The sequence below is a fragment of the Procambarus clarkii genome, chromosome 13 (assembly GCF_040958095.1).
Source record: "Procambarus clarkii isolate CNS0578487 chromosome 13, FALCON_Pclarkii_2.0, whole genome shotgun sequence".
Taxonomy (NCBI): Eukaryota; Metazoa; Arthropoda; class Malacostraca; order Decapoda; family Cambaridae; genus Procambarus; species Procambarus clarkii.
Window position 1 is genome coordinate 28894552 of NC_091162.1, and position 26330 is coordinate 28920881.

General features: G+C 51.5%; 2 protein-coding genes across 2 annotated transcripts in view; both read left to right on the forward strand.

Annotated features, from left to right (window-relative positions):
• Nucleotides 1-1520: 1520 nt before the first annotated feature.
• Nucleotides 1521-8830, forward strand: LOC138364444 (PPE family protein PPE34-like). Its single transcript, XM_069324079.1, has 2 exons — nucleotides 1521-2064; nucleotides 4062-8830. Exons 1-2 carry the CDS (start codon nucleotides 1521-1523, stop codon nucleotides 8828-8830), a joined length of 5313 nt encoding a protein of 1770 aa, XP_069180180.1.
• Nucleotides 8831-20698: 11868 nt separating this feature from the next.
• LOC123757291 (transforming growth factor beta receptor type 3) overlaps nucleotides 20699-26330 on the forward strand; it is a 720483-nt gene continuing 714851 nt past the window's right edge. Inside the window, 1 exon segment of the mRNA XM_045740847.2 lies at nucleotides 20699-21074. Coding sequence (XP_045596803.2) covers nucleotides 21032-21074 — 43 coding nt within the window. The 5' untranslated portion in view covers nucleotides 20699-21031.

Consider the following 26330-nt stretch of genomic DNA (forward strand, 5'->3'; position numbering starts at 1 on the left):
TGAGGCTTCACCAGGTGTACCAGACGCTACTAACAACAACAACAAGCTTCACCAAATGTACAAGACTCTAGTACAAACAACAAGATCTTCACCAGGTGTACCCGACGCTACTAACAACAACATGAGGCTTCACCAGGTGTACCCGACGCTACTAACAACAACATGAGGCTTCATCACGTGTACCAGACGCTACTAACAACAACATGAGGCTTCACCAGGTGTACCCGACGCTACTAACAACAACATGAGGCTTCATCACGTGTACCAGACGCTACTAACAACAACAAGATGCTTCATCAGGTGTACAATACGCTACTAACAAGAAGCATCACCAGGTGTACCAGATGCTACCAACAACAACAGCAATAAGCTTCATAAGGTGTACCAGATGCTACTTACAACAACAACAAGCTTTACTAGGTGTTCCAGACGCCAACTAACAACAACAACAAGCTTTACTAGGTGTTCCAGACGCCAACTAACAACAACAACAAGCTTTACTAGGTGTTCCAGACGCCAACTAACAACAACAACAAGCTTTACTAGGTGTTCCAGACGCTACTACCAACAACATGAGGCTTCACAAGGTGAACTAGATGATACTAACAACAACATGAGGCTTCACCAGGTGTACCAGACGCTACTAACAACAACATGAGGCTTCACAAGGTGTACCAGACGCTACTAACAACAACATGAGGCTTCACCAGGTGAACCAGACGCTACTAACAACAACATGAGGCTTCACAAGGTGTACCAGACGCTACTAACAACAACATGAGGCTTCACCAGGTGTACCAGACGCTACTAACAACAACATGAGGCTTCACAAGGTGTACCAGACGCTACTAACAACAACATGAGGCTTCACCAGGTGAACCAGATGATACTAACAACAACAACAAGCTTCACCAAATGCACCAGACGCTACTAACAACAACATGAGGCTTCACCAGGTGTACCAGACGCTACCAACAACAACAACAAGCTACACCAGGTGTACCAGACGCTATTACCAACAACAACAATCTTCACCAGGTGAACCAGACGCTACCATCAACAACAACAATCTTCACCAGGTGAACCAGACGCTACCATCAACAACAACAATCTTCACCAGGTGAACCAGACGCTACCATCAACAACAACAATCTTCACCAGGTGTACCAGACGCTACCATCAACAACAACAAGATGCTTCACCAGGTGTACCAGACGCTACTAACAGCAACAAGATGCTTCACCAGGTGTACCAGACGCTACTAACAGCAACAAGATGCTTCATCAGGTGTACCAGACGCTACTACAGCAACAAGATGCTTCACCAGGTGTACCAGACGCTACTAACAGCAACAAGATGCTTCACCAGGTGTACCAGACGCTACTAACAGCAACAAGATGCTTCATCAGGTGTATCAGACGCTACTAACAGCAACAAGATGCTTCATCAGGTGTACCAGACGCTACTAACAGCAACAAGATGCTTCACCAGGTGTACCAGACGCTACTAACAGCAACAAGATGCTTCATCAGGTGTACCAGACGCTACTACAGCAACAAGATGCTTCATCAGGTGTACCAGACGCTACTAACAACAACAAGATGCTTCACCAGGTGTACCAGACGCTACTAACAACAACAAGAGACTTCACCAGGTGTACCAGACGCTACTACAGCAACAAGATGCTTCACCAGGTGTACCAGACGCTACTAACAACAACAAGAGACTTCACCAGGTGTACCAGACGCTACTACCAACATCAAGATGCTTCACCAGGTGTACCAGACGCTACTACCAACAACAAGAGACTTCACCAGGTGTACCAGACGCTACTACAGCAACAAGATGCTTCATCAGGTGTACCAGACGCTACTAACAGCAACAAGATGCTTCACCAGGTGTACCAGACGCTACTAACAACAACAAGATGCTTCACCAGGTGTACCAGACGCTACTACCAACAACAAGAGACTTCACCAGGTGTACCAGACGCTACTACCAACAACAAGATGCTTCACCAGGTGTACCAGACGCTACTAACAGCAACAAGATGCTTCACCAGGTGTACCAGACGCTACTAACAGCAACAAGATGCTTCATCAGGTGTACCAGACGCTACTAACAGCAACAAGATGCTTCACCAGGTGTACCAGACGCTACTAACAGCAACAAGATGCTTCATCAGGTGTACCAGACGCTACTAACAGCAACAAGATGCTTCACCAGGTGTACCAGACGCTACTACCAACAACAAGAGACTTCACCAGGTGTACCAGACGCTACTACAGCAACAAGATGCTTCACCAGGTGTACCAGACGCTACTAACAACAACAAGATGCTTCATCAGGTGTACCAGACGCTACTAACAGCAACAAGATGCTTCATCAGGTGTACCAGACGCTACTAACAGCAACAAGATGCTTCATCAGGTGTACCAGACGCTACTAACAACAACAAGATGCTTCATCAGGTGTACCAGACGCTACTAACAGCAACAAGATGCTTCATCAGGTGTACCAGACGCTACTAACAGCAACAAGATGCTTCATCAGGTGTACCAGACGCTACTACAGCAACAAGATGCTTCACCAGGTGTACCAGACGCTACTAACAACAAAAAGATGCTTCATCAGGTGTACCAGACGCTACTAACAGCAACAAGATGCTTCATCAGGTGTACCAGACGCTACTAACAGCAACAAGATGCTTCATCAGGTGTACCAGACGCTACTACAGCAACAAGATGCTTCACCAGGTGTACCAGACGCTACTAACAGCAACAAGATGCTTCATCAGGTGTACCAGACGCTACTAACAACAACAAGATGCTTCATCAGGTGTACCAGACGCTACTACAGCAACAAGATGCTTCACCAGGTGTACCAGACGCTACTAACAGCAACAAGATGCTTCATCAGGTGTACCAGACGCTACTAACAGCAACAAGATGCTTCATCAGGTGTACCAGACGCTACTAACAGCAACAAGATGCTTCATCAGGTGTACCAGACGCTACTAACAGCAACAAGATGCTTCATCAGGTGTACCAGACGCTACTAACAACAACAAGATGCTTCATCAGGTGTACCAGACGCTACTAACAGCAACAAGATGCTTCATCAGGTGTACCAGACGCTACTAACAACAACAACAAGTCTGAAACGAAACGTCGTCGTCCCTTCAACTTCTAGTGTGTGGTCTGGTCAACAACAACAAGCTTCACCTGGGGTACCAGACGCTACTAACAAAAACAACGAGCTTCACCAGTTGCACAAGACGAAACTAACAACAAGAGGCTTCACCAGGATTTTTTTTTTGTTGGGCGGAGTATGAGTATTTATAACTCGTATGGTCGCTTCAGTAAGATTTTGCCATATGTGTTTAACAAGTTCTTTTGCCATAAGTGTTTTAACAACTTCTGCTCTGTTGAATCTAAGTTGAAATCTTAATGGGTTTGTAACTGTGCACTGTGTTAGATAATGTTCCAGTGGTGTGTCGGACATTTCTCCACAGTGCTGACATTTCCCTTCACCAGGTGAACCAGACGCAAACTAACAACAACAACAAGAGGCTTCACCAGTGTACCAGACGCTACTAACAACAAGCTTCATCAGGTGAACCAGGAGCAACTAACAACAACAACAAGCTTCAAGCTTCACAAGGTGTAGCAGACGCTACTAACAACAACAAGAAGCTTCACCAGGTGTATCACACGCTACTAATAATCACAATCTTCACTACGTGAACCATAAGCTACCAACGACAACAACAAGCTTCACCAGGTGTACCAGACACTACTAACAACGACAAGAGGCTTCACCAGGTGTACCAGACGCTACTAACAACGACAAGAGGCTTCACCAGGTGTACCAGACGCTACTAACAACGACAAGAGGCTTCACCAGGTGTACCAGACGCTACTGACAACGACAAGAGGCTTCACCAGGTGTACCATACGCTACTAACATCAACAAGAGGCTTCACCAGGTGTACCAGACACTGCTAAGAACAACAACAAGTTTCACCAGGTGTACTAAACGCCGAGTTGTGCTGGGACTAGGTGTGCTGGGGCTAGGTGTGCTGGGGCTAGGTGTGCTGGGGCTAGGTGTGCTGGGGCTAGGTGTGCTGGGGCTAGGTGTGCTGGGACTAGGTGTGCTGGGGCTAGGTGTGCTGGGACAAGGTGTGCTGGGGCTAGGTGTGCTGGGGCTAGGTGTGCTGGGACAAGGTGTGCTGGGGCTAGGTGTGCTGGGACTAGGTGTGCTGGGGCTAGGTGTGCTGGGGCTAGGTGTGCTGGGGCTAGGTGTGCTGGGGCTAGGTGTGCTGGGGCTAGGTGTGCTGGGGCTAGGTGTGCTGGGACAAGGTGTGCTGGGGCTAGGTGTGCTGGGGCTAGGTGTGCTGGGGCTAGGTGTGCTGGGGCTAGGTGTGCTGGGGCTAGGTGTGCTGGGACAAGGTGTGCTGGGGCTAGGTGTGCTGGGACTAGGTGTGCTGGGGCTAGGTGTGCTGGGGCTAGGTGTGCTGGGGCTAGGTGTGCTGGGGCTAGGTGTGCTGGGGCTAGGTGTGCTGGGACAAGGTGTGCTGGGGCTAGGTGTGCTGGGACTAGGTGTGCTGGGGCTAGGTGTGCTGGGGCTAGGTGTGCTGGGGCTAGGTGTGCTGGGGCTAGGTGTGCTGGGGCTATGTGTGCTTGGGCTAGGTGTGCTAGGGCTAGGTGTGCTGGGGCTAGGTGTGCTGGGACAAGGTGTGCTGGGGCTAGGTGTGCTGGGGCTAGGTGTGCTGGGGCTAGGTGTGCTGGGACAAGGTGTGCTGGGGCTAGGTGTGCTGGGGCTAGGTGTGCTGGGACAAGGTGTGCTGGGGCTAGGTGTGCTGGGGCTAGGTGTGCTGGGACAAGGTGTGCTGGGGCTAGGTGTGCTGGGGCTAGGTGTGCTGGGACAAGGTGTGCTGGGACAAGGTGTGCTGGGACAAGGTGTACTGGGACTAGGTGCGCTGGGACTAGGTGTGCTGGGGCTAGGTGTGCTGGGGCTAGGTGTGCTGGGGCTAGGAGTGCTGGGACAAGGTGTGCTGGGGCTAGGTGTGTTGGGGCTAGGTGTGCTGGGGCTAGGTGTGCTGGGGCTAGGTGTGCTGGGGCTAGGTGTGCTGGGACAAGGTGTGCTGGGGCTAGGTGTGCTGGGGCTAGGTGTGCTGGGGCTAGGTGTGCTGGGGCTAGGTGTGCTGGGACAAGGTGTGCTGGGACTAGGTGTGCTGGGGCTAGGTGTACTGGGACAAGGTGTGCTGGGGCTAGGTGTGCTGGGACAAGGTGTACTGGGACTAGGTGCGCTGGGACTAGGTGCGCTGGGACTAGGTGTGCTGGGACAAGGTGTGCTGGGACAAGGTGTACTGGGACTAGGTGTGCTGGGACAAGGTGTGCTGGGGCTAGGTGTGCTGGGGCTAGGTGTGCTGGGACTAGGTGTGCTGGGACAAGGTGTGCTGGGACAAGGTGTGCTGGGGCTAGGTGTGCTGGGACAAGGTGTACTGGGACTAGGTGTGCTGGGACAAGGTGTGCTGGGACTAGGTGTGCTGGGACTAGGTGTGCTGGGACAAGGTGTGCTGGGACAAGGTGTGCTGGGACAAGGTGTGCTGGGGCTAGGTGTGCTGGGACAAGGTGTGCTGGGACTAGGTGTGCTGGGACTAGGTGTGCTGGGACAAGGTGTGCTGGGACTAGGTGTGCTGGGACAAGGTGTGCTGGGACAAGGTGTGCTGGGGCTAGGTGTGCTGGGACAAAGTGTGCTGGGACTAGGTGTGCTGGGACTAGGTGTGCTGGGACAAGGTGTGCTGGGGCTAGGTGTGCTGGGGCTAGGTGTGCTGGGGCTAGGATTGCTGGGGCTAGGAGTGCTGGAGCTAGGTGTGCTGGGGCTAGGTGTGCTGGGACAAGGTGTGCTGGGACAAGGTGTGCTGGGACAAGGTGTACTGGGACTAGGTGTGCTGGGACAAGGTGTGCTGGGACAAGGTGTGCTGGGGCTAGGTGTGCTGGGACAAGGTGTGCTGGGACAAGGTGTGCTGGGGCTAGGTGTGCTGGGGCTAGGTGTGCTGGGACAAGGTGTGCTGGGACAAGGTGTGCTGGGGCTAGGTGTGCTGGGACTAGGTGTGCTGGGACAAGGTGTGCTGGGGCTAGGTGTGCTGGGACAAGGTGTGCTGGGACTAGGTGTGCTGGGGCTAGGTGTGCTGGGACAAGGTGTGCTGGGACAAGGTGTGCTGGGGCTAGGTGTGCTGGGGCTAGGTGTGCTGGGACAAGGTGTGCTGGGACAAGGTGTGCTGGGGCTAGGTGTGCTGGGGCTAGGTGTGCTGGGGCTAGGAGTGCTGGGGCTAGGAGTGCTGGAGCTAGGTGTGCTGGGGCTAGGTGTGCTGGGACAAGGTGTGCTGGGACAAGGTGTGCTGGGACAAGGTGTACTGGGACTAGGTGTGCTGGGACAAGGTGTGCTGGGACAAGGTGTGCTGGGGCTAGGTGTGCTGGGACAAGGTGTGCTGGGACAAGGTGTGCTGGGGCTAGGTGTGCTGGGGCTAGGTGTGCTGGGACAAGGTGTGCTGGGACAATGTGTGCTGGGGCTAGGTGTGCTGGGACTAGGTGTGCTGGGACAAGGTGTGCTGGGGCTAGGTGTGCTGGGACAAGGTGTGCTGGGACTAGGTGTGCTGGGGCTAGGCGTGCTGGGGCTAGGTGTGCTGGGACAAGGTGTGCTGGGGCTAGGTGTGCTGGGACTAGGTGTGCTGGGGCTAGGTGTGCTGGGACAAGGTGTGCTGGGACAAGGTGTGCTGGGGCTAGGTGTGCTGGGACTAGGTGTGCTGGGGCTAGGTGTGCTGGGGCTAGGTGTGCTGGGGCTAGGTGTGCTGGGGCTAGGTGTGCTGGGGCTAGGAGTGCTGGGACAAGGTGTGCTGGGGCTAGGTGTGTTGGGGCTAGGTGTGCTGGGGCTAGGTGTGCTGGGGCTAGGTGTGCTGGGGCTAGCTGTGCTGGGACAAGGTGTGCTGGGGCTAGGTGTGCTGGGGCTAGGTGTGCTGGGGCTAGGTGTGCTGGGGCTAGGTGTGCTGGGGCTAGGTGTGCTGGGGCTAGGTGTGCTGGGGCTAGGTGTGCTGGGACAAGGTGTGCTGGGGCTAGGAGTGCTGGGGCTAGGTGTGCTGGGGCTAGGTGTGCTGGGGCTAGGTGTGCTGGGGCTAGGTGTGCTGGGGCTAGGTGTGCTGGGGCTAGGTGTGCTGGGGCTAGGTGTGCTGGGACAAGGTGTGCTGGGGCTAGGAGTGCTGGGGCTAGGTGTGCTGGGGCTAGGTGTGCTGGGGCTAGGTGTGCTGGGGCTAGGTGTGCTGGGGCTAGGTGTGCTGGGACAAGGTGTGCTGGGGCTAGGTGTGCTGGGGCTAGGTGTGCTGGGACAAGGTGTGCTGGGACTAGGTGTGCTGAGACAAGGTGTGCTGGGGCTAGGTGTGCTGGGACAAGGTGTACTGGGACAAGGTGTGCTGGGGCTAGGTGTGCTGGGACAAGGTGTGCTGGGGCTAGGTGTGCTGGGGCTAGGTGTGCTGGGGCTAGGTGTGCTGGGGCTAGGTGTGCTGGGGCTAGGTGTGCTGGGGCTAGGTGTGCTGGGACAAGGTGTGCTGGGGCTAGGTGTGCTGGGGCTAGGTGTGCTGGGGCTAGGTGTGCTGGGACAAGGTGTGCTGGGGCTAGGTGTGCTGGGGCTAGGTGTGCTGGGACAAGGTGTGCTGGGGCTAGGTGTGCTGGGGCTAGGTGTGCTGGGACAAGGTGTGCTGGGGCTAGGTGTGCTGGGGCTAGGTGTGCTGGGACAAGGTGTGCTGGGACAAGGTGTGCTGGGACAAGGTGTACTGGGACTAGGTGCGCTGGGACTAGGTGCGCTGGGACTAGGTGTGCTGGGACAAGGTGTGCTGGGGCTAGGTGTGCTGGGGCTAGGTGTGCTGGGGCTAGGTGTGCTGGGGCTAGGTGTGCTGGGGCTAGGTGTGCTGGGACAAGGTGTGCTGGGACTAGGTGTGCTGGGACTAGGTGTGCTGGGGCTAGGTGTGCTGGGGCTAGGTGTGCTGGGGCTAGGTGTGCTGGGGCTAGGTGTGCTGGGACAAGGTGTGCTGGGGCTAGGTGTGCTGGGACAAGGTGTGCTGGGGCTAGGTGTGCTGGGGCTAGGTGTGCTGGGGCTAGGTGTGCTGGGGCTAGGTGTGCTGGGGCTAGGTGTGCTGGGACAAGGTGTGCTGGGACTAGGTGTGCTGGGACTAGGTGTGCTGGGACTAGGTGTGCTGGGGCTAGGTGTGCTGGGGCTAGGTGTGCTGGGGCTAGGTGTGCTGGGGCTAGGCGTGCTGGGACAAGGTGTGCTGGGGCTAGGTGTGCTGGGACAAGGTGTGCTGGGGCTAGGTGTGCTGGGGCTAGGTGTGCTGGGGCTAGGTGTGCTGGGGCTAGGTGTGCTGGGGCTAGGTGTGCTGGGGCTAGGTGTGCTGGGACTAGGTGTGCTGGGACTAGGTGTGCTGGGACTAGGTGTGCTGGGGCTAGGTGTGCTGGGGCTAGGTGTGCTGGGGCTAGGTGTGCTGGGGCTAGGTGTGCTGGGACAAGGTGTGCTGGGGCTAGGTGTGCTGGGGCTAGGTGTGCTGGGACAAGGTGTGCTGGGGCTAGGTGTGCTGGGACAAGGTGTGCTGGGACTAGGTGTGCTGGGGCTAGGTGTGCTGGGGCTAGGTGTGCTGGGGCTAGGTGTGCTGGGGCTAGGTGTGCTGGGGCTTGGTGTGCTGGGACAAGGTGTGCTGGGGCTAGGTGTGCTGGGACAAGGTGTGCTGCGTAGCTTGCTGGGAGACAGAGGAAGGGGGAGGTCCGCAATGCACCTTTAAGAATTGAACCCAAAGCTGTGTGTGGCTTCTCCCACCCTTCTCTCCCACGCTACTCTCCCACGCTACTCTCCCACCCTTCTCTCCCACGCTACTCTCCCACGCTACTCTCCCACGCTACTCTCCCACGCTACTCTCCCACCCTTCTCTCCCACGCTACTCTCCCACGCTACTCTCCCACCCTTCTCTCCCACGCTACTCTCCCACGCTACTCTCCCACGCTACTCTCCCACGCTACTCTCCCACGCTACTCTCCCACCCTTCTCTCCCACCCTTCTCTCCCACCCTTCTCTCCCACGCTACTCTCCCACCCTTCTCTCCCACGCTACTCTCCCACCCTTCTCTCCCACCCTTCTCTCCCACCCTTCTCTCCCACCCTTCTCTCCCACCCTTCTCTCCCACGCTACTCTCCCACCCTTCTCTCCCACCCTTCTCTCCCACCCTTCTCTCCCACGCTACTCTCCCACCCTTCTCTCCCACGCTACTCTCCCACCCTTCTCTCCCACCCTTCTCTCCCACCCTTCTCTCCCACCCTTCTCTCCCACCCTTCTCTCCCACGCTACTCTCCCACCCTTCTCTCCCACCCTTCTCTCCCACCCTTCTCTCCCACCCTTCTCTCCCACGCTACTCTCCCACCCTTCTCTCCCACGCTACTCTCCCACCCTTCTCTCCCACGCTACTCTCCCACCCTTCTCTCCCACCCTTCTCTCCCACGCTACTCTCCCACCCTTCTCTCCCACGCTACTCTCCCACCCTTCTCTCCCACGCTACTCTCCCACCCTACTCTCCCGCCCTTCTCTCCCACGCTACTCTCCCGCCCTACTCTCCCACGCTACTCTCCTGCCCTTCTCTCCCGCCCTTCTCTCCCACCCTTCTCTCCCACCCTTCTCTCCCACCCTTCTCTCCCACGCTACTCTCCCACCCTTCTCTCCCACCCTTCTCTCCCACCCTTCTCTCCCACCCTTCTCTCCCACCCTTCTCTCCCACCCTTCTCTCCCACGCTACTCTCCCACCCTTCTCTCCCACGCTACTCTCCCACCCTTCTCTCCCACGCTACTCTCCCACCCTTCTCTCCCACCCTTCTCTCCCACGCTACTCTCCCACCCTTCTCTCCCACACTACTCTCCCACCCTTCTCTCCCACGCTACTCTCCCACCCTACTCTCCCGCCCTTCTCTCCCACGCTACTCTCCCACCCTACTCTCCCACCTTACTCTCCCACGCTACTCTCCCACCCTTCTCTCCCACGCTACTCTCCCACGCTACTCTCCCGCCCTTCTCTCCCACCCTACTCTCCCACCCTTCTCTCCCACGCTACTCTCCCGCCCTTCTCTCCCACGCTACTCTCCCGCCCTTCTCTCCCACGCTACTCTCCCGCCCTTCTCTCCCACGCCACTCTCCCACGCTACTCTCCCGCCCTTCTCTCCCACCCTACTCTCCAGCCCTACTCTCCCACCCTACTCTCCCGCCCTTCTCTCCCACGCTACTCTCCCACGCTACTCTTACACCCTACTCTCCCGCCCTTCTCTCCCAGGCTACTCTCCCACGCTACTCTCCCACCCTACTCTCCCGCCCTTCTCTCCCACGCTACTCTCCCACCCTACTCTCCCGCCCTTCTCTCCCACGCTACTCTCCCACCCTTCTCTCCCACGCTACTCTCCCGCCCTTCTCTCCCACCCTACTCTCCCGCCCTTCTCTCCCACGCTACTCTCCCACCCTACTCTCCCACCCTACTCTCCCGCCCTACTCTCCCACCCTACTCTCCCGCCCTTCTTTCCCATCCTACTCTCCCGCCCTTCTCTCCCACCCTACTCTCCCACCCTTCTCTCCCACCCTACTCTCCCACCCTTCTCTCCCACCCTGCTCTCCCGCCCTTCTCTCCCACCCTACTCTCCCACCCTTCTCTCCCACCCTACTCTCCCACCCTACTCTCCCACCCTTCTCTCCCACGCTACTCTCCCATGCTACTCTCCCGCCCTTCTCTCCCACGCTACTCTCCCACGCTACTCTCCCGCCCTTCTCTCCCACGCTACTCTCCCACGCTACTCTCCCGCCCTTCTCTCCCACGCTATTCTCCCACGCTACTCTCCCACGCTACTCTCCCGCCCTTCTCTCCCACGCTACTCTCCCACCCTTCTCTCCCACGCTACTCTCCCGCCCTTCTCTCCCACCCCTCACCCAGGGAACAAACACACAACACCCACAGAACAAACACACAACACCCACAGAACAAACACAACACCCACAGAACAAACACAACACCCACAGAACAAACACAACACCCACAGAACAAACACACAACACCCACAGAACAAACACACAACACCCACAGAACAAACACAACACCCACAGAACAAACACACAACACCCACAGAACAAACACACAACACCCACAAAACAAACACACAACACCCACAGAACAAACACACAACACCCACAGAACAAACACAACACCCACAGAACAAACACACAACACCCACAGAACAAACACAACACCCACAGAACAAACACACAACACCCACAGAACAAACACACAACACCCACAGAACAAACACAACACCCACAGAACAAACACACAACACCCACAGAACAAACACAACACCCAGGGAACAAACACACAACACCCACAGAACAAACACAACACCCACAGAACAAACACAACACCCACAGAACAAACACAACACCCACAGAACAAACACACAACACCCACAGAACAAACACACAACACCCACAGAACAAACACAACACCCACAGAACAAACACACAACACCCACAGAACAAACACACAACACCCACAAAACAAACACACAACACCCACAGAACAAACACACAACACCCACAGAACAAACACAACACCCACAGAACAAACACACAACACCCACAGAACAAACACAACACCCACAGAACAAACACACAACACCCACAGAACAAACACACAACACCCACAGAACAAACACAACACCCACAGAACAAACACACAACACCCACAGAACAAACACAACACCCAGGGAACAAACACACAACACCCACAGAACAAACACACAACACCCACAGAACAAACACACAACACCCACAAAACAAACACACAACACCCACAGAACAAACACACAACACCCACAGAACAAACACAACACCCACAGAACAAACACACAACACCCACAGAACAAACACACAACACCCACAGAACAAACACAACACCCACAGAACAAACACAACACCCACAGAACAAACACACAACACCCACAGAACAAACACACAACACCCACAGAACAAACACACAACACCCACAGAACAAACACACAACACCCACAGAACAAACACAACACCCACAGAACAAACACAACACCCACAGAACAAACACAACACCCACAGAACAAACACACAACACCCACAGAACAAACACAACACCCAGGGAACAAACACACAACACCCACAGAACAAATACACAACACCCACAGAACAAACACACAACACCCACAGAACAAACACACAACACCCACAGAACAAACACACAACACCCACAGAACAAACACACAACACCCACAGAACAAACACACAACACCCACAGAACAAACACAACACCCACAGAACAAACACACAACACCCACAGAACAAACACAACACCCACAGAACAAACACAACACCCAGGGAACAAACACACAACACCCACAGAACAAACACAACACCCAGGGAACAAACACACACCTAGTTAAACACAAGACGAAGTTAGAGAAGCTTCTGAGGTATGCCACCAGACTGGTCCCGGAAATGAGAGGAATGAGTTTCGAGGAAAGGCTAAGGGCGCTGAGCCTCACATCCCAGGAGAACAAAAGACTAAGGGGAGACATGATAACCACCTACAAAATTCTCAAGGGAAAGGACATGTTGGACAAAGACAAACTCTTCAGCACGGGTGGGACACGAACAAGGGGACACAGGTGGAAACTGAGTACCCAGATGAGCCACAGGGACGTTAGAAAGAAGTTTTTCAGTGTCAGAGTAGTTAACAGATGGAATGCATTAGGCAGTAATGTGGTGGAGGCTGACTCCATACACAGTTTTAAATGTGGATATGATAGAGCCCAATAGGCTCAGGAACCTGTACACCAGTTGATTGACAGTTGAGAGGCGGGACCAAAGAGCCAGAGCTCAACCCCCGCAAGCACAACTAGGTGAGTACACACAACACCCAGGGAAGAAACACACAATAATAAGGAATAAAAACACTACAATAAAAGGAACAAATAAACAAAACACTCAGGGAACAAGCACGCAAAACCCAGGGGAACAAACACACATCACCCAACGAAAAAACACCCACAACAAACACACAACACCCAGGAAAAAACATATAACATCCAGGGAACAAACACACATAAAACCCAGGGAACAAACACACAGAACACCCAGGGAACAAACACACATAAAACCCAGGGAACAAACACACAGAACACCCAGGGAACAAACACACAGAGCACCTAGGGAACAAGCACACAACACCCACAGAACAAACACACAACACCCACAGAACAAACACAACACCCACAGAACAAACACACAACACACAGAGCACCTAGGGAACAAGCACACAACACCCAGGGAAACAACACACACACCACCTAGGGAACAAAAACACTCTATCTAGGGAACAAACACACAACACTTCGGAAGCGTATCAAGTCTGTCTGTAACATGTTCCTTTGAGGAAAGCCAGAAAGAGGTCCAGCGTAGAAAGAGAATGCAGAAGACACTATGAACGAAGAAAAAAAATAACGGAAATGGTTATGCAGACACGAATTTACCGTCAAAGAAGGAATAACTTAAATAGGGAGATTGAAGAAATAGAGCGGAAATTGAAACTCTCATATCAAACTGAAGAAAGGCAGTTAGAACAGAAAGCAATTCAGGAAATAAAGAAAAACCCAAAATACTTCTTCACATATGCGAAATCAAAAGCAAAAACCACTGCCAGTATTGGACCTATTCGTACAAGTGAAGGTTCATACACGGAGGATGACAAAGAAATTAGTGAAATCCTAAAAAAGCAGTATGAGGACATGTTTAGCACTCCAATAAACAACATGAAAGTGGAAGATCCAGACAATTTCTTTATGCGGGATATTCAAACCCCGGTAAATATAACTGATATCAACACGAGCGCGCTAAATTTTGAAAGAGATATTGAAAACATGCCCATGCACTCGGCCCCGGGTCCAGATTCATGGAATTCAATATTTATAAAGAAATGCAAAGTGCCGATAGCACAGGCACTCAGTATAGTGTGGAGGAAGAGCATGGACACGGGAGAGATACCAGATGCAGACATAGCTCCTCTACACAAGGGAGGGAGCAAAGCATTGGCAAGGAATTATAGACCAGTTGCACTAGCATCGCACATAATAAAAGTATTTGAGAGAGTGATTAGGAGTCAGGTCACCAATTTCATGGAGACCAATGACCTTCACAACCCAGGCCAACATGGATTTCGAGCGGGAAGATCGTGCCTCTCACAGCTACTTAAGCACTACGACAAAGTCACTGAGGCATTAGAAGAAAAACAGAATGCTCATGTGATATACACGGACTTCGCAAAGGCTTTCGATAAATGTGACCATGGCGTGATTGCACACAAAATGAAGTCAGTGGGAATAACCGGTAAAGTAGGACGCTGGATACTCAGTTTTCTGTCAAACAGGACTCAGCGAGTAACGGTCACCCATATAAAATCGAATCTGAGCGCAGTTAAAAGCTCTGTACCTCAAGGTATAGTCCTTGCACCACTGCTGTTTCTTATTCTCATATCAGATATAGACAAAAACACAAGTCACAGCTTCGTGTCATCCTTTGCAGATGATACAAAAATCAGCATGAAAATTACCTCTGCTGAAGACATTGATAAACTACAAACAGATATTAACAAAGTTTTCGATTGGGCAGCAGAAAATAACATGATGTTTAACGGTGATAAATTCCAGGTACTCAGATATAGCAAAAATGAGGATCTGAAACATAATACAGGGTACAAAACACAATCGAATCTGCCCATAGTAGGAAAACAGCATGTCAAGGATTTGGGAATAATGATGTCCGACGATCTAACGTTTAGGGAGCATAACCAAGCAAATATTGCGACAGCCAGAAAAATGATAGGATGGATTACGAGAACTTTCAAATCCAGGGATCCCATCACAATGGTTGTACTCTTCAAGTCACTTGTGTTGTCCCGTCTTGAGTACTGCTCAGTACTCACTTCCCCCTTCAGAGCAGGAGAGATTGCTGAAATTGAGGGAATACAGAGAACATATACGGCACGCATAGACGCGATAAAGCACCTAAATTATTGGGATCGTCTCAAAGCCCTCCAAATATACTCACTAGAAAGAAGACGAGAGAGATACCAAATAATATACACCTGGAAGATACTGGAGGGCCAAGTACCAAATCTACACAGTAAAATAACAACATACTGGAGTGAACGATATGGAAGAAAATGCAGAATAGAACCAATGAAGAGCAGAGGTGCCATAGGCACAATCAGAGAACACTGTATAAACATCAGAGGTCCGCGGTTGTTCAACGTCCTCCCAGCAAGCATAAGAAATATTGCCGGAACAACCGTGGACATCTTCTAGAGGAAACTAGATTTATTCCTCCAAGGAGTGCCTGACCAACCGGGCTGTGGTGGGTATGTGGGCCTGCGGGCCGCTCCAAGCAACAGCCTGGTGGACCAAACTCTCACAAGTAAAGCCTGGCCTCGGGCCGGGCTTGGGGAGTAGAAGAACTCCCAGAACCCCATCAACCAGGTAACCCAGGTAATACACACAACACCCAGGGAAGAAACACACGAAACCCAAGGAACAAAAACACAGTACCCAGGCAACAAACACACAACACACAGGCAACAAACACACACAACACCCAGGCAACAAACACACACAACACCCAGGGAACAAACACATACACCTACCAGGGAACAACCACAAAACAGCCAGAGAACAAACACACACAACACCCTGGGAACAAACACACAACAGCCAAGGAAGAAAAACCCACCATCCAGGGAACAAACACACAACACCTAAGGAACAAAGAAACACACAGTACCAAGCAAACAAACCCGCAATAACTAGGGAACAAACACACAACACCCAGGAAACAATCACTCAACACCCAGGGAACAAACACGCAACACTCAGCGAACAAACACACAACACCCTGGGAACAAACACACACACACACCACCCCCAGGAAACAAACTCACAACACCAAGGGAACAAACACGCAACACTCAGGGAACAAACACGCAACACTCAGGGAACAAACACACAACACCCAGGGAACAAACACACAACACCCAGGAAAAAACTCACAACACCCAGGGAACAAACACACAACACATAGGCAACAAACTCACAACACCCAGGGAACAAACACGCAACACTCAGGGAACAAACACACAACACCAAGGGAACAAACACGCAACACTCAGGGAACAAACACGCAACACTCAGGGAACAAACACACAACACCCAGGAAACAAACTCATAACACCAAGGGAACAAACACACAACACCCAGGGAACAAACACGCAACACCCAGGGAACAAACACGCAACACCCAGGGAACAAACACGCAACACTCAGGGAACAAACACACAACACCAAGGGAACAAACACGCAACACTCAGGGAACAAACACACAACACCAAGGGAACAAAAACACAACACCCAAGGAAAAAAACACCATCCAGGGAAGAAACACACAATACCTAAGAAACAAAGACACACACCACGCAGGGAACAAATACACACAACTCCCAGGAAACAAATACACAACACTCAAAGAACAAAACACACAGCACCAAGCAAACAAACACACAACACCTAGGGAAAAAACACACACAACACCCAGGGAACAAACACACACCACCCAGGGAACAAACACACAACACCTAGGGAACAAACACACACACCACACATTGAACAAACACACACACACACAATACCAAGGGAACAAACACACACAACACCCAGGGATCAAACACACACCACCCAGCAAACAAACCCGCAACACCTAGGGAACAAACACACAACACCCATTGAACAAACACACACAACACCTTGGGAACAAACACACACACAACACCTATGGAACAAACACACACCCTATGGAACAAACACACACACAACACCCAGGGTACAAACACACAACACCGAGGGAACAAACACACACCACCCAGCAAACAAACACCCACAACACCCACGGAACAAACACAACACCCTGGGAGCAAACACACACCACCTGAGGAACAAACACACATCACATCCAGGGAACAAACACACAACACCCAGGGAACAAACACACACACATAACGCATGGAACAAACACACAACACCCAGGCAGCAAACACACACCACCAAGGGAACAAACACACAACACTCAGGGAACACACACCACCCAAGGAAAAAACACATACAAAACACACAGGGAACAAACACACAGGAAACAAACACACATCGTCAAGGGGAACAAATACACAACACCCAGGAACAAATACACGCAACACCCAGGGAACGAACACACAACACCCAAGGAACAAACACACAGCACCCAGCAAACAAACACTACACCTAGGGAACAAACGCACAATACCCAGGGAACAAACACATACAACATCCAGGGAACAAACACACACACACTTTCCAGGGAACAAAAACACACAACACCCAGTGAACAAACAAGCAACACCCAGGGAACAAACACACACACAACACCCAGGGAACAAACACACAACAACTGGGTAACAAACACACACTCCACCAATGGAACAAACACAAACACACTACTCAGGGACAAACACACACCACCAAGGGAACAAACACACACAACATCCAGGGAACAAACACACAACACTTAAGGAAAAGACACACAACACCCAGGGAACACACACACACACCACTAAGGGAACAAACACACAACACTTAAGGAAAAGACACACAACACCCAGGGAACACACACACACACCACTAAGGGAACAAACACACAACACTTAGGGAACAAACGCACACAACACCCAGGGAACAAACACATACCACATTGGAACAAACACACATCCAGGGAACAAACACTCAACACCCAGGGTACAAACACACACAACACCCAGGGAACAAACACACACAACACCCAGGGAACAAACACACACAACACCCAGGGAACAAACACACACAACACCCAGGGAACAAACAAACACAACACCCAGGGAACAAACACACACAACACCCAGGGAACAAACACACACTCACCTAGGGAACAAACACACACAACACCCAGGGAACAAACACACACTCACCCAGGGAACAAACAAACACAACACCCAGGGAACAAACACAACACCCAGGGAACAAACACTCAACACCAAGGGAACAAACACAACACCCAGGGAACAAACACACACAACACCCAGGGAACAAACACAACACCCAGGGAACAAACGCACACAACACCCAGGGAACAAACGCACACAACACCCAGGGAACAAACGCACACAACACCCAGGGAACAAACACACACAACACCCAGGGAACAAACACACATAACGTCCAGGGAACAAACATACACAACACCCTGAAAACAAACACATACCACCTTGGAACACACACAACACCCAGGGAACAAACACACACACAACACCCAGGGAACAAACACACACAACACCCAGGGAACAAACACACACTCACCCAGGGAACAAACACACACAACACCCAGGGAACAAACACACACAACACACAGGGAACAAACACACACAACACCCAGGGAACAAACACACACAGCACCCAGGGAACAAACACCCAGGGAACAAACACACACAGCACCCAGGGAACAAACACACAGGGAACAAACACACACAACACCCAGGGAACAAACACACACAACACCCAGGGAACAAACACACACAACACCCAGGGAACAAACACACACAACACCCAGGGAACAAACACAACACCCAGGGAACAAACACAACACCCAGGGAACAAACACAACACCCAGGGAACAAACACACACAACACCCAGGGAACAAACACAACATCCAGGGAACAAACACACACAACACCCAGGGAACAAACACAACACCCAGGGAACAAACACACACAACACCCAGGGAACAAACACAACACCCAGGGAACAAACACACACAACACCCAGGGAACAAACACACACAACACCCAGGGAACAAACACAACACCCAGGGAACAAACACACACAACACCCAGGGAACAAACACAACACCCAGGGAACAAACGCACACAACACCCAGGGAACAAACACAACACCCAGGGAACAAACACACACAACACCCAGGGAACAAACACACACAACACCCAGGGAACAAACACAACACCCAGGGAACAAACACACACAACACCCAGGGAACAAACACAACACCCAGGGAACAAACACACACAACACCCAGGGAACAAACACACACAACACCCAGGGAACAAACACACACAACACCCAGGGAACAAACACAACACCCAGGGAACAAACACACACTCACCCAGGGAATAAACACACACAACACCCAGGGAACAAACACACACAACACCCAGGGAACAAACACACACAACACCCAGGGAACAAACACACACAACACCCAGGGAATAAACACACACAACACCCAGGGAACAAACACACACAACACCCAGGGAACAAACACACACAACACCCAGGGAACAAACACAACACCCAGGGAACAAACACACACAACACCCAGGGAACAAACACACACAACACCCAGGGAACAAACACACACAACACCCAGGGAACAAACACACACAACACCCAGGGAACAAACACACACAACACCCAGGGAACAAACACACACAACACCCAGGGAACAAACACAACACCCAGGGAACAAACACACACAACACCCAGGGAACAAACACAACACCCAGGGAACAAACACACACAACACCCAGGGAACAAACACAACACCCAGGGAACAAACACACACAACACCCAGGGAACAAACACACACAACACCCAGGGAACAAACACAACACCCAGGGAACAAACACACACAACACCCAGGGAATAAACACACACAACACCCAGGGAACAAACACACACAACACCCAGGGAACAAACACAACACCCAGGGTAAGTTACAGTGTTAGAGTGTGAAGACTGGAGACACAGACTGGGGTGTGATGAAGGTACTGGTCACCAACTTTTCACTGCCCTCTACAACACCCAGCTGGTTATTTTCAGCGAGAACATTATGTGTAGAGTGGGAGAGGTTGCCCCGCGGGGGCTGTAAATACCGCACCTAAAAGCTCCTGTCACAAAACAATCACTTCGTACCCTCCTGGCAGGCCCTCAATGAATTTGGCTAGTAATAGTCGCAAAGTATTATTAGCAACTGCTGCCCCCAAAAATAATCTGCGTCTTGTGACTGCCGCTTTGAACAAGTGGTCGAGCGGTCCGATGGGCCTGAATGGCGAGCCGAGCGATAACAGTGCGAGCAATACGAAAGTAACTTTGTTGATAAGCGAGGATGTCTTGAATACCATACTGCCTAAAAACACCGCCCATTTCTTTACTACTCTCGCCACATGACGCCGGACGTACGATCAACCCTGGCTGCTATAAGGAAAGGACCTACCGATCATCTGTTTTATAATGACGTGTAATTAGTCAAATGTGTACTGACAAGTCATCAGTTGTTTGAAGTTTCGTTACCATCGTTGAGAATGAAGGAATACCCATCAGAGGCTTGGGTATGGACCGCAGAGGGTTTTTGCGCTGTTGTACGAGAGTTTTCCCGGTGTATGGCGACGACAACACGACCTCCTACAGTAACCATCAGTATCAGTCGAGAAAGCTAAGGTGGATTACGCTCGCGCTCTTACACATTGCGTCGTCGTTTTTGGTCAGTCAAATATTTAGTTGGATTTGATAATACTGTGAACCAACCCTCTGTTTACTTACGTGACAAAAGTTCCCATAGTGACATCTCAAGTGACCGTTATCGCGGGGAACTTGTTAAATATATTAAGACTATGTGCGTAGGCTCTCAGTAGGAGAGAGAGGCCTAACCCCGTAAGAAGTAGTATTATTTCTAAGTGGTTGTAGAAGCAGTGTTTTATTGGGTAGTAGTGAGGCGTGGCGAGGAGGCGTGGAGGCGCGGGCAGGTGTGCGCATGGTCGTCCTGCCGGCACCCACACATTCACTACACAACACTGGTAAGTTGAACCCCTTGGTTATAATGGAGGTCACGGCTGTGACTTGGGCCCACGCTCCCTCCTTCTCTCTCCCTCCCTCCGCTACTCTCCCTCCCTCCGCTACTCTCCCTCCCTCCGCTACTCTCCCTCCCTCCGCTACTCTCCCTCCCTCCGCTACTTCCCCGTCATCCATCTCTCCCGACCCGCCCTACATCGCTCCCTCCCTCTACATGGCTCCCTCAACACGCACCACTTACTATAGTAAGGTTAACGCGGACCTTCAGCACTGGGAGGAGGGCTTGTGTAGGGCTCTAGGTGAAGTAAAGTGAGAGGACACTGACAGGGGGACACACTCCTACACTCTCATGTAGTAAAACTGAGCCATGTAGAGATAAATCTAAAATCACGTTGTATAAAATGGCAAACTTATCTTATTACTAAGGATAAAATACCTGATATCGTTGCACTGTCCATATTTCGCTCCCAGCAGATAAACCAGATATAAGATTAAGAGGCAAGTACTGTATTGTGGAGACTTATAATAATAAACAGCAGCTCCCCAATGACTGTAATATCTCCATTGCTCAAACAATTATGTATTAGTGATAAGACCTACCATTAATGTATAATAATTTAATGTAACTATATAGCTCTCAAAATAAAACATTCTCTGAACTAGCTGATATTGTAATTATAAGGTGTCAAGCATATATGAAATTGTTAATGTAATCGTCTCCTTTGAGGTCTGATAAAGACCTTTTGTGCCCTCTGTAATCCTTTTTCCGCTACCGCTCACAAGATGAGTATGGGGTGCACAATAAACTAGCCGGCCCCGGTGGCAACAATCAATCAAAAGCCTCCAACACTTATATCTCTAGCCCTCTTGTAGCACCAGCTCTCATTTTAACACCAGCACTCATTGTAACACCAGCACTCATTGTAACACCAGCACTCGTTGTAACACCAGCACTCGTTGTAACACCAGCACTCGTTGTAACACCAGCACTCACTGTAGCTCCAGCACTCACTGTAGCTCCAGCACTCACTGTAGCTCCAGCACTCACTGTAGCTCCAGCACTCACTGTAGCTCCAGCACTCACTGTAGCTCCAGCACTCACTGTAGCTCCAGCACTCACTGTAGCTCCAGCACTCATTGTAACACCAGCACTCACTGTAGCTCCAGCACTCATTGTAGCTCCAGCACTCACTGTAGCTCCAGCACTCACTGTAGCTCCAGCACTCACTGTAGCTCCAGCACTCACTGTAGCTCCAGCACTCACTGTAGCTCCAGCACTCACTGTAGCGCCAGCACTCACTGTAGCTCCAGCACTCATTGTAGCTCCAGCACTCATTGTAGCACTAGCACTCATTGTAGCTCCAGCACTCATTGTAGCTCCAGCAATCACTGTAGCCCCAGCACTCATCGTAGTACCAACACTCATTGTAGCACCAACACTCATTGTAGCACCAGCACTCATTGTAGTACCAGCACTCATTGTAGTACCAGCACTCATTGTAGCTCCAGCACTCATTGTAGCTCCAGCACTCATCGTAGTACCAGCACTCATTGTAGCTCCAGCACTCATTGTAGCTCCAGCACTCATTGTAGCTCCAGCACTCATTGTAGCTCCAGCACTCATTGTAGCTCCAGCACTCATTGTAGCTCCAGTACTCATTGTAACACCAGCACTGTAGCTCCAGCATTCATTGTAGCTCCAGCACTCACTGTAGCTCCAGCACTCACTGTAGCTCCAGCACTCATTGTAGCTCCAGTACTCATTGTAACACCAGCACTCACTGTAGCTCCAGCACTCACTGTAGCTCCAGCACTCACTGTAGCTCCAGCACTCACTGTAGCTCCAGCACTCACTGTAGCTCCAGCACTCACTGTAGCGCCAGCACTCACTGTAGCTCCAGCACTCATTGTAGCTCCAGCACTCATTGTAGCTCCAGCACTCATTGTAGCTCCAGCAATCACTGTAGCCCCAGCACTCATCGTAGTACCAACACTCATTGTAGCACCAACACTCATTGTAGCACCAGCACTCATTGTAGTACCAGCACTCATTGTAGTACCAGCACTCATTGTAGCTCCAGCACTCATTGTAGCTCCAGCACTCATCGTAGTACCAGCACTCATTGTAGCTCCAGCACTCATTGTAGCTCCAGCACTCATTGTAGCTCCAGCACTCATTGTAGCTCCAGCACTCATTGTAGCTCCAGCACTCATTGTAGCTCCAGTACTCATTGTAACACCAGCACTGTAGCTCCAGCATTCATTGTAGCTCCAGCACTCACTGTAGCTCCAGCACTCACTGTAGCTCCAGCACTCATTGTAGCTCCAGTACTCATTGTAACACCAGCACTCTGTAGCTCCAGCACTCATTGTAGCTCCAGCACTCATAGCTCCAGCACGCATTGAAGCTCCAGCACTCATTGTAGCATCAGCACTCATTGTAGCTCTTGCACTCATTGTAGCACCAGTACTCATTGTAGCACCAGTACTCATTGTAGCACCAGTACTCATTGTAGCACCAGTACTCATTGTAGCACCAGTACTCATTGTAGCACCAGCACTCATTGTAGCACTAGCACTCATTGTAGCTCCAGCACTCATTGTAGCACCAGCACGCATTATAGCTCCAGCACTCATTGTAGTACCATCACTCATTGTAGCACAAGCACTCATTGTAGTACCAGCACTCGTAACACCAGCACGCATTGTAGCACTAGCACTCATTGTACCATCGACACCAATATTCATTGTAGCCATAGCACTTAGGCAACATGTTGCACAAAAACTCATTGTACCCCCAACAACGGCCGTTATATTTCAATAATCATTGTAGGCTAACACCAACTACCATTGAAGCGCCAACATTCATCATAAGCCTACGTCATCATAAACTGGTTTGTTATTACCTGTTGTCATTGTACTTTACTTCAACACTATTGCAACAGTTGTATTATTAGAGTGTCAGGTGTGTGGTTGTAACACCACCGTGTCAGGTGTGTGGTTGTAACACCGCCGTGTCAGGTGTGTGGTTGTAACACCACCGTGTCAGGTGTGTGGTTGTAACACCACCGTGTCAGGTGTGTGGTTGTAACACCACCGTGTCAGGTGTGTGGTTGTAACACCACCGTGTCAGGTGTGTGGTTGTAACACCACCGTGTCAGGTGTGTGGTTGTAACACCACCGTGTCAGGTGTGTGGTTGTAACACCACCGTGTCAGGTGTGTGGTTGTAACACCACCGTGTCAGGTGTGTGGTTGTAACACCACCGTGTCAGGTGTGTGGTTGTAACACCACCGTGTCAGGTGTGTGGTTGTAACACCACCGTGTCAGGTGTGTGGTTGTAACACCACCGTGTCAGGTGTGTGGTTGTAACACCACCGTGTCAGGTGTGTGGTTGTAACACCACCGTGTCAGGTGTGTGGTTGTAACACCACCGTGTCAGGTGTGTGGTTGTAACACCACCGTGTCAGGTGTGTGGTTGTAACACCACCGTGTCAGGTGTGTGGTTGTAACACCACCGTGTCAGGTGTGTGGTTGTAACACCACCGTGTCAGGTGTGTGGTTGTAACACCACCGTGTCAGGTGTGTGGTTGTAACACCACCGTGTCAGGTGTGTGGTTGTAACACCACCGTGTCAGGTGTGTGGTTGTAACACCACCGTGTCAGGTGTGTGGTTGTAACACCACCGTGTCAGGTGTGTGGTTGTAACACCACCGTGTCAGGTGTGTGGTTGTAACACCACCGTGTCAGGTGTGTGGTTGTAACACCACCGTGTCAGGTGTGTGGTTGTAACACCACCGTGTCAGGTGTGTGGTTGTAACACCACCGTGTCAGGTGTGTGGTTGTAACACCACCGTGTCAGGTGTGTGGTTGTAACACCACCGTGTCAGGTGTGTGGTTGTAACACCACCGTGTCAGGTGTGTGGTTGTAACACCACCGTGTCAGGTGTGTGGTTGTAACACCACCGTGTCAGGTGTGTGGTTGTAACACCACCGTGTCAGGTGTGTGGTTGTAACACCACCGTGTCAGGTGTGTGGTTGTAACACCACCGTGTCAGGTGTGTGGTTGTAACACCACCGTGTCAGGTGTGTGGTTGTAACACCACCGTGTCAGGTGTGTGGTTGTAACACCACCGTGTCAGGTGTGTGGTTGTAACACCACCGTGTCAGGTGTGTGGTTGTAACACCACCGTGTCAGGTGTGTGGTTGTAACACCACCGTGTCAGGTGTGTGGTTGTAACACCACCGTGTCAGGTGTGTGGTTGTAACACCACCGTGTCAGGTGTGTGGTTGTAACACCACCGTGTCAGGTGTGTGGTTGTAACACCACCGTGTCAGGTGTGTGGTTGTAACACCACCGTGTCAGGTGTGTGGTTGTAACACCACCGTGTCAGGTGTGTGGTTGTAACACCACCGTGTCAGGTGTGTGGTTGTAACACCACCGTGTCAGGTGTGTGGTTGTAACACCACCGTGTCAGGTGTGTGGTTGTAACACCACCGTGTCAGGTGTGTGGTTGTAACACCACCGTGTCAGGTGTGTGGTTGTAACACCACCGTGTCAGGTGTGTGGTTGTAACACCACCGTGTCAGGTGTGTGGTTGTAACACCACCGTGTCAGGTGTGTGGTTGTAACACCACCGTGTCAGGTGTGTGGTTGTAACACCACCGTGTCAGGTGTGTGGTTGTAACACCACCGTGTCAGGTGTGTGGTTGTAACACCACCGTGTCAGGTGTGTGGTTGTAACACCACCGTGTCAGGTGTGTGGTTGTAACACCACCGTGTCAGGTGTGTGGTTGTAACACCACCGTGTCAGGTGTGTGGATGTAACACCACCGTGTCAGGTGTGTGGATGTAACACCACCGTGTCAGGTGTGTGGATGTAACACCACCGTGTCAGGTGTGTGGATGTAACACCACCGTGTCAGGTGTGTGGTTGTAACACCACCGTGTCAGGTGTGTGGTTGTAACACCACCGTGTCAGGTGTGTGGTTGTAACACCACCGTGTCAGGTGTGTGGTTGTAACACCACCGTGTCAGGTGTGTGGTTGTAACACCACCGTGTCAGGTGTGTGGTTGTAACACCACCGTGTCAGGTGTGTGGATGTAACACCACCGTGTCAGGTGTGTGGTTGTAACACCACCGTGTCAGGTGTGTGGTTGTAACACCACCGTGTCAGGTGTGTGGTTGTAACACCACCGTGTCAGGTGTGTGGTTGTAACACCACCGTGTCAGGTGTGTGGTTGTAACACCACCGTGTCAG